Source organism: Gymnoscopelus braueri (genome assembly GCF_963280865.1).
Source record: "Gymnoscopelus braueri genome assembly, chromosome: 20".
Lineage (NCBI taxonomy): Eukaryota > Metazoa > Chordata > Actinopteri > Myctophiformes > Myctophidae > Gymnoscopelus > Gymnoscopelus braueri.
The window spans coordinates 43,241,839-43,251,094 of record NC_137622.1 but is presented as its reverse complement, the minus strand read 5'-3'; the positions used below and the strand labels follow the sequence as shown (position 1 = coordinate 43,251,094).

The 9,256-nt window shown below is 40.7% G+C and overlaps 1 protein-coding gene across 1 annotated transcript; it reads right to left on the bottom strand.

Moving 5' to 3' along the window:
* Nucleotides 1-4,045: 4,045 nt before the first annotated feature.
* Nucleotides 4,046-8,973, bottom strand: LOC308075491 (chemerin-like receptor 1). Its single transcript, XM_080415399.1, has 2 exons — nt 8,932-8,973; nt 4,046-5,092 (listed from the first exon to the last, which is right to left on the bottom strand). Exon 2 carries the CDS (start codon nt 5,076-5,078, stop codon nt 4,083-4,085), a length of 996 nt encoding a protein of 331 aa, XP_080271525.1. The 5' UTR covers nt 5,079-5,092; nt 8,932-8,973; the 3' UTR covers nt 4,046-4,082.
* Between the last annotated feature and the right edge of the window lie 283 nt (nt 8,974-9,256).

Sequence of the window (9,256 nt, the reverse complement as noted above, 5' to 3'; positions counted from 1 at the left end):
TTAGACAGTGTTATTGGAGATATCCTAAGAATTGTAAACAGCTCTCTACTTTCAGGCGTCTTTCCAGACTCACTGAAAACGGCTGTAGTCAGGCCGCTACTCAAGAAACACAACCTTGATCCATTGGTGCTGGGTCATTATAGACCAATCTCAAATCTGCCATTTTTGGGCAAGGTCTTAGAAAAAACTATCTTTCATCAACTGGATGTGTTCCTACAGAACAATAAGGTTCATAACAAATTCCAATCTGGCTTCAGGAAAGGTCATAGTACAGAAACAGCACTTGTAAAAGTAATTAATGATCTTAGGGTGTCCGCTGACGACAAAAATGTATCTGTTCTCCTACTCCTACTTAACCGCTGCTTTTGATACGATTGATCACACAATTCTACTACAGCGTTTGGAGTACTGGATTGGTTTGTCAGGCACAGCCTTGTCTTGGTTTCACTCTTACCTAACAGGCAGAAGCTATTTTGTCAGTCTAGCTAACTTTGACTCAGACAAACACAACATCTGTTCTGGTATTCCACAGGGCTCAATTCTGGGTCCCTTATTGTTCTCCCTGTATATACTACCGCTGGGAGAACTCATCGCCGATCACGGAGTGAACTTCCATTTCTATGCTGATGATACCCAGCTGTATCTTTCAGTAGCTCCAGACCACCCATGCGCTCTAGACCCATTGTTGACCTGTCTGTCCAGTATAAAATGCTGGATGAGTGAGAACTTTCTTAAGCTAAATGAGGATAAAACAGAAGTTCTCATAATTGGTTCCAGTGAGCAGAGAGAATCAATAACAAGTAGACTTGGTAACCTGGCTGTAGAAAGTAACACCACAGTAAAGAACCTGGGGGTGATTATCGATTCTGAATTGAATTTCAATACACACATTAATCATGTCACCAAGATTGCTTTCTTTCATCTTAGAAATATTGCGCGAATTAGAGACTATCTGTCGTTAGACGATGCAAAAACGCTGATCCACGCTTTTGTTTTCTCTCGGCTTGATTACTGCAACGCACTCTACTCTGGCCTGCCAAAGAAAACTACTGACAGATTACAACTTGTTCAAAATGCGGCAGCCAGAATTTTAACTAAAACCAGGATGAGAGAACATATCACTCCAGTTCTAGCTTCACTACACTGGCTCCCGGTTGTTTTTAGGATTGATTTAAAAATTATTTTATTAGTTTATAAAGCTCTAAATGGTCTGGCACCCTCCTACCTCTCTGACTGCCTAGAGAGATATGTTCCAAACCGGGCCCTCAGGTCTTCAAGTGCTGACCTGCTCGAGGTGCCTACAATGTGATATAAAAAATACGGTGAAGCAGCATTCTGCTTTTACGGACCGACAGTGTGGAATAAACTCCCATTACACTTAAGACAGGCAGCCTCTGTCGATAGCTTTAAAGCACAGCTCAAGACCTATTACTTCACTCTTGCTTTTAGCTGATTCTTTGGTTGATTTTTAATTCCTCACTGTATTCCCTATTTTAATGTTGTTCTATGCCTTTGCTTTTGCCTTTGCTTTTATTTTATTTTATTTTATTTTTGTTTGCTTTATTGTTAAATTGGTTCTAACTGTAATTGTATTCTTGCTCTGTAAAGCACTTTGAGCTGCATTTCATGTCATGAAAGGTGCTATACAAATAAAGTTTATTATTATTATTATTATTATTATTATTCTCTACCTTTGACAAGCACATGCACATACAACCATCTCTACATCTCATCCTGTGTCTTCGACTCTCGTGTACTTTCTCGATCTCGTCTCATACAGTCATAGAAAAACAAAAAAACGGTCATGAAACTTTGAGCAGCACCTATCCATCCATCCATCCATCCATCCATCCATCCATCCATCCACGCTAAACAGGACGTGTGCACATTGTACTCTGTAAGAAGCTTTTTCATCAGATGTATAGGCCTACTGTATGAAAACAAAACAAAACATGTTTTCTCATGAATCTTTCTCATAAAAGTTCATTCTGATCTTGGACAGCAGCACCAAAGCAATTTGACTCGTTAAGACCAAGAACGCATCCGAGTCATTTCAAGATTTCTTTGGGCTATTCAAAAAATATAGCAGATCTACAAGCTCATATAGTGCGGCACTCGGTGCCGCACTATATGAGCTTGCTATATTTTTGAAAAAATAAAATAATATTTTTTAAAGCGAACATTTGTATCTCAAATCTTTGGCTTCTGGGGCGGTGGAACAAAACATTTGACAAAATGTTCGCTTTAAAGAATATACATTCAAATATTTGGCCACATTTTCCAGGATTTAAAAATAAATAGCATAGCAATAAATCTACAAGCTCATAGCGCAGCACTCGCTATGAGCTTGTAGAGCTGCTATTTTTCAATAGCCCAAAGAGATCTTAGAATGACACAGATGCGTTCCCGGTCTTAATGGGTTTAAAGTGCTCTCCTCCTCTCATGTCCCTGAACATGTGCATCATGTATCACCTGCAGAATATGATGGAGCTGTACTGACGCTACACACCGTAGCATTTCCTTTTCATATACAGATTTGTGTAGATTTGCTCTACATCTTTTTCAGACACCTTTAAAATCATCTCTGTCTTACCAAGCTACCTCCCTCCCTCCCTCCCTGCCTGCCTGCCTGCCTGCCTGCCTGCCTGCCTGCCTGCCTGCCTGCCTAACTGCCTGTCTGTCTGTCTGTCTGTCTGTCTGTCTGTCTCTCTGTCTCTCTGTCTGTCTGTCTGTCTGTCTCTCTGTCTCTCTGTCTGTCTGTCTGTCTGTCTGTCTGTCTGTCTGTCTCTCTGTCTCTCTGTCTGTCTGTCTGTCTGTCTGTCTGTCTGTCTGTCTGTCTGTCTGTCCGTCTCCATCCATATCAAGGATGTCTGTGCCAGTAGAGGATTTTTCTTTTAAAACAACATATCTAAAATAATGCACTTTAATTAAATGAAGTCCCCTCACATCACTATGTATGACATGATGCCCATGATTCATGCAAACTCTGACTGGGGAGTGAGTCTGGGAGATATAGGTTATTGCTCCGAGTCAGAGTTTACTTTAAATATACTTTAAGTATATTATACTTAAAGAACCAAAAGTAAAAGTAAACTAAAATGTTTGAAAATAGCAGATCTATACAAGCTCACAACGTTGTGAGATTGTAGATCTGCTATTTTCAAATAGCCTATGTATAACATAATGGCTAAAGTGGTTGATGTATGTTTAATAATATAATAATGTACATCTGCAAAGTAACAAGTTTTCAAATATTTGTAGTGGAGTAAAAAGTACAATATTTGCCTCTGAGATGTAGTATTGAAAATTGTAAATACCTCAAAACTGTACTTAAGTACAGCACTTGAGTAAATGTACTTAGTTACTTTCCACCACTGATAGGATGACATCATCCAGTACATATGTGTACATCCTCCATCACAGCCTGAAACCACTTTAACCCTTTAAGACCTGAAGTCAGATTCTACACAAGAATGAAAAACTTATGTTTCTATTTCTATATCAGTGGTTCTCAATTCTTTTTCATATCAAGGACCCCCAAAAATATGTATTTGGCTGCCGACCCCCCCCCCCACATCTCAAAATATGTTGTTCCAGGGACCACCCAGAGGCAAAGATTTTAGTTAAGGATGTTTAACAAAATATGTATATACTGTATATATATATATATATATATATATATATTAAAAGATTTCCACAAATGTTCACGACTAAAATGAAATAGCAGATCTACAAGCTCATTCAAATAATCAAATTCTAATTATTATTTCAATGGCCAAAAAACCCGCCCAGACTTTACTGTTTACTGTTTACTAGTGTGTTGACACTCAATGTTGTTTCATGTATTTTAAAACATTCATAATGCTTTTTAAAGCATTTTAAAACAAGCCTCTTTCTTTTATTACTAAATGAAACAGATAGAACTCAGAGAACAAAACTTTATTTAGAAAGACACATAGACAGTAGAAGCGATTTGCACACATTTTCCACGATTTTCCACAAAAAAAAATAGCCCAAAGAAATCTAAAACTGACACAGATGTGTTTCCGATTTGAATGGGTTAAAGTAATGCAAAGACAACCCTAAACCTGGGTCTCAGACAAGGGAATCTCTTCAGTGGTTCTCCCTGGGTTTGTGGAAGTGTTGGTCTGAGGCAGCTCTTCAGTGAAGGCTTTCTCCAGAACCTTTAGGATAGAGCTGCGGAATACAGCCTTGAAATCCTGACCCATGAACACGTACAGCAGCGGGTTCAGGCAGCTGTTGAGAAGTGCCAGGTAGAAAACTATGGGTAACCCGATGGTGACCACATGATCCAGTGTTTCACTGAACTCTGTCAGCAGGAGATGAACATCAATCAGTTCCATGATATGATAGGGGGCCCAGCACAGGAAAAATGCGGTGATAACAGTTGCTATGATTTTGAGGGGGCGACCTGATTGACCGGCCAGCGAGCGATTATTGTCGAGCCAGAACACAAAGATGAGAAAATAGATGGTAATGATGACAAGGAAAGGAACCACGTATCCAAAGCCGAATAGATAGATTTTCATGGCCGCAGATCGATTGAATTCCAACCCGTCGTCATTCCCAGAGGGGAGTGCAAAGTTTTCGTAGCAAACGATGATGTCCTCATCACGGTCGGAGGGCCGTGTGTCATACACGAAGAAGTAAGGGGAGCTCAGAGCCAAGGCCAGCACCCAGACACCCAGACTCACACAAGACGCCTTTCTGACGCTGCTGCGGTGGTTCTGGGCCCACACTGGATTTACCACACATACACATCTGTCAACGCTGATGACCATCAGAATGATGATGCTGGCAAACATGTTCAAGTTAAAAACGGTACCGTACATTTTGCACATGATTGTTCCAAAAGGCCAGTGGTCGTCCAGAGCTATGTATGTGATCTCCAGGGGCAGGATCGCTGTAACCAGGAAGTCGGCCACAGCGAGGTTGAGGTACCAAACAGTGTTGACGGTTTTCTTCATTTTGAAGCCCGTCACCCAGATGACCACACCGTTCCCCAACACGCCGAGCACAAAGACCAGGCTGAAAATGACGAGGGCCACGATATCCATAATTGTCCTGAAACCTAAAACACCAAAACCATTAAGGTTAATGCTTTGTTTTAACAGGCCATGTATTATTATTATTATTATAGTGAAGATATTTGGTGCCAGGGACCCCATACATGATTTGTAAAATGTTTCAAATACATTTACACCGCTACTGGTAGTATATATGTTACAGTATGATTGGAGAACCAGTACGATTGAAGAAAGCGCGCTCGTTTTTACCACCCACCCAGCACTAGAGGGAGCCACAAGCCAGGCTTGTGCACAAACATATATGGCCACACACACACACAGTCACACACACACACACACACACACACACACACACACACACACACACACACACACACACACACACACACACACACACACACACACACACAAGCGCACACACACGCGCACGCGCTCATGCTTTTTTTGGTTTATTGAAAGCAGGACTGTTTAGATACTTTTATTGTGTTCTGGCTTTTGTTTTACTTTCTCCCTGAGACACACACACACACACACACACACACACACACACACACACACACACACACACACACACACACACACACACACACACACACACAAAGTGATCCATGAAAAGAACTATTCTGTCCCTATCGGTTTACAAATCAAACGGCGCTGAGTCGACTAATAGAGCATCGGCCGGTCAGCGCGGGCACTCGCGCCTGGAGGCGCGAGGGCGCGCTTCCTCGGCCTCAAGCTCTATTGAGCCGGCGCGCCTCCGTCATGGACAAGCGTGTGCGTGTGAACGCGTGTTCAGCGTTCCCCTCATAGATATTATGGTTCCCCTAGCGTAGCTTCCTGGTTGCTATGTGGGGGGGGAACAACAAAAGACAGGTCCGAGTCGGCGCATCAAAGCCCCGCCTCTCCGCGTTCTCCTTCTCCTTGGAGGAGGAGGAGGAGAAGGAGAGAAGGAGAGGACGGTTTATTACGCGAGGAGGAGGAGGAGGAGGAGGAGGAGGCTCCTCTTCCTCGCGAGCCTCGCGTAATAAACCCCCGCCTCGCAGCGCCGCGTCCTCCTTCTCCTCCTCGCCAGCCTCGCTAATAAACCCTGTCTCGAAAAGCCCCGCCTCGCCCCGAAGGAGCCCCGTGCCTAAAAACGAGCGCTCTGTCTTCAATCGTACTGGTTCTCCAAACGTACTGTGACATATATATATATCATTTAGAAGGCAGTTGTAGAATCGACCTTAGGTCTTAATGGCTTAAATAGCTCTATATTCTAGATAGCAATCATGGCATGTCTAAATAATAAAGACAATCAAATAAAAGCATAAATAGCTGTTTCAAAGTGTTGAAGAGACGTCAGTCTTGTTGTTCAAACTGTGGTCCACAAGAGCTCATTCTCTAGTCCCTAAATTTAGAACACAGTTCAAGAACGGACCAATGCTGTACCAAACCATGATTGCATCATGGAATGCACTGCGAGAACTGATTGAAAAATAGAAAAGACAAAAATCAAGCTCTAAGGAACAACTGGAAAGTCATCTAATAGCCCAAAGGTTGCACGTCATTAAAAATGGGGCATTGTGTGTTTGCACTGAAATGGTTAATGTCAATCAGATGCATCATGCTGGAAAGGAAGTCAGCAGCCTGCTGCTGCATCTATTTTAGCTCCCTGATGCATCTGTTACCACAACTTCCTTTTGCTCACTGACTTTCCATAGCTGAAAAGCAGAGGTTTGTGTAGCATAGGACATGACCTTTGTAACCCAACAGTCTAGCAGTAGAGCCTTTATAATATAATTAAATAAACAGAGAATTCTGTCAGTTTCCAGCATTAACAATTGCTTGGTCACATTATCTTATTGATGCCCATGCATTGGTATTGAAAGATATTTCCAAATCTAAAATGTAACCAAGAATTCTAAGCAAGCCTGTCTCTTTTAAAGAGGTTTAAACAGGTAAAATTATTGTCTATAGGGCTAATGTTTACTATGACTGCTTGGCACATTAGATTGATGTATTTGAGATAAAGCTTGGGGTCTGTCTGTCTTACCAGAAAGTATATTTAGTTTTTTTGTTTTCTATAGTTGATACTATTGCTTAGATCCTGTAATGGCTTAAGTGTGAAATAAGACCCCTTTTTTATTATTAATCTTATTATTAAGCTCACAGCGCCTCACTTTGTGCCGCGCTGTGAACTTGCCGTGGCCAAATGTATATCATTGTGGGGGTCCTTGGCAGGAACAAAATTGGGAACTACTGATTTAGAAGGCATTCTGTAGAATGGACCTCATGTCTAAATGGCTTAAATAACTATATTCTAGATAATAATAATAATAATAATAATAATAAACTTTATTTGTATAGCACCTTTCATGACATGAAATGCAGCTCAAAGTGCTTTACAGAGCAAGAATACAATTACAGTTAGAACCAGTTTAACAATAAAGCAAACAAAAATAAAATAAAATAAAATAAAAGCAGTAAAATGCAGTAAAATGCAGTGGCCCTCGCCACTACACAACTACAACACAAATGGATATAACTTAAATGTAGTGGCCACTGTCCTCTACAACACAGCTAAAGAAATATCCACACTTCACACAATTGCCAAAATTACATGTGTACCTTGTGTACCTTAGTAATATATCTTCACACAATTGTCAATATTACACCTTAGTAATATATTTTCACTTAGTAATATTACACCTTAGTAATATATTTTCACCATGTTTACCACGTGTGGACTAGCCCAGGGGATCTGCTAACTTATCACATCCAAACCACACACCGTACACCCCTGAGAATGTTATCGGGGTTATACAAGATATATAGACTAAACATAGACAAAAGGATCTGCCCTGGAGGGTCCACCACGTGTCGACGTGCCCCAGAGGATAATTCACTAAATCCTCCGGATGGAGTTATCAGACTCTTGTCTTTTAAATACCGTGTCTCTCTCTTCCACTCACACAAAACAAAAGCAAAAGCATAAAACAACATTAAAATAGGGAATACAGTGAGGAATTAAAAATCAACCAAAGAATCAGCTAAAAGCAAGAGTGAAGTAATAGGTCTTGAGCTGTGCTTTAAAGCTATCGACAGAGGCTGCCTGTCTTAAGTGTAATGGGAGTTTATTCCACACTGTCGGTCCGTAAAAGCAGAATGCTGCTTCACCGTATTTTTTATATGTCATTGTAGGCACCTCGAGCAGGTCAGCACTTGAAGACCTGAGGGCCCGGTTTGGAACATATCTCTCTAGGCAGTCAGAGAGGTAGGAGGGTGCCAGACCATTTAGAGCTTTATAAACTATTAAAATAATTTTAAAATCAATCCTAAAAACAACCGGGAGCCAGTGTAGTGAAGCTAGAACTGGAGTGATATGTTCTCTCATCCTGGTTTTAGTTAAAATTCTGGCTGCCGCATTTTGAACAAGTTGTAATCTGTCAGTTGTTTTCTTTGGCAGGCCAGAGTAGAGTGCGTTGCAGTAATCAAGCCGAGAGAAAACAAAAGCGTGGATCAGCGTTTTTGCATCGTCTAACGACAGATAGTCTCTAATTCGTGCAATATTTCTAAGATGAAAGAAAGCAATCTTGGTGACATGATTAATGTGTGTATTAAAATTCAATTCAGAATCGATAATAACCCCCAGGTTCTTTACTGTGGTGTTACTTTCTACAGCCAGGTTACCAAGTCTACTTGTTATTGATTCTCTCTGCTCATAGCAATCATTGCATGTCTATCTAATAAAGACAATACAATTATAATAACAATGATAAATAATAATAATAATAATAATAATAATAATAATAATAATAATAATAATAATAATACATGTAATAATAATAATAATAATAAAGAAAGCAATCATATAATAAAGCCAATCAAATAAAAGCATAGATACCTGTGCCAAAGTGTTGAAGAGACGTCAGTCAGAGAAGTGTCTTGTTGTTCAAACTGTGTGAACACTGATTAGCTCCTTATATACAGTACATGTAGGTGTCATGTCATTGCTGTCGGGCAGAAACCTCCTATTTCCATGTTTTCGTGTGTGTGTGTGTGTGTGTGTGTGCGTGTGTGTGTGTGTGTGTGAGTGTGAGTGTGAGTGTGAGTGTGAGTGTGAGTGTGAGTGTGAGTGTGTGTGTGTGTGTGTGTGTGTGTGTGTGTGTGTGTGTGTGCGTGTGCGTGTGTGTGTGTTTAATACAAGGTTTCCACCAGACAGTGTGTAG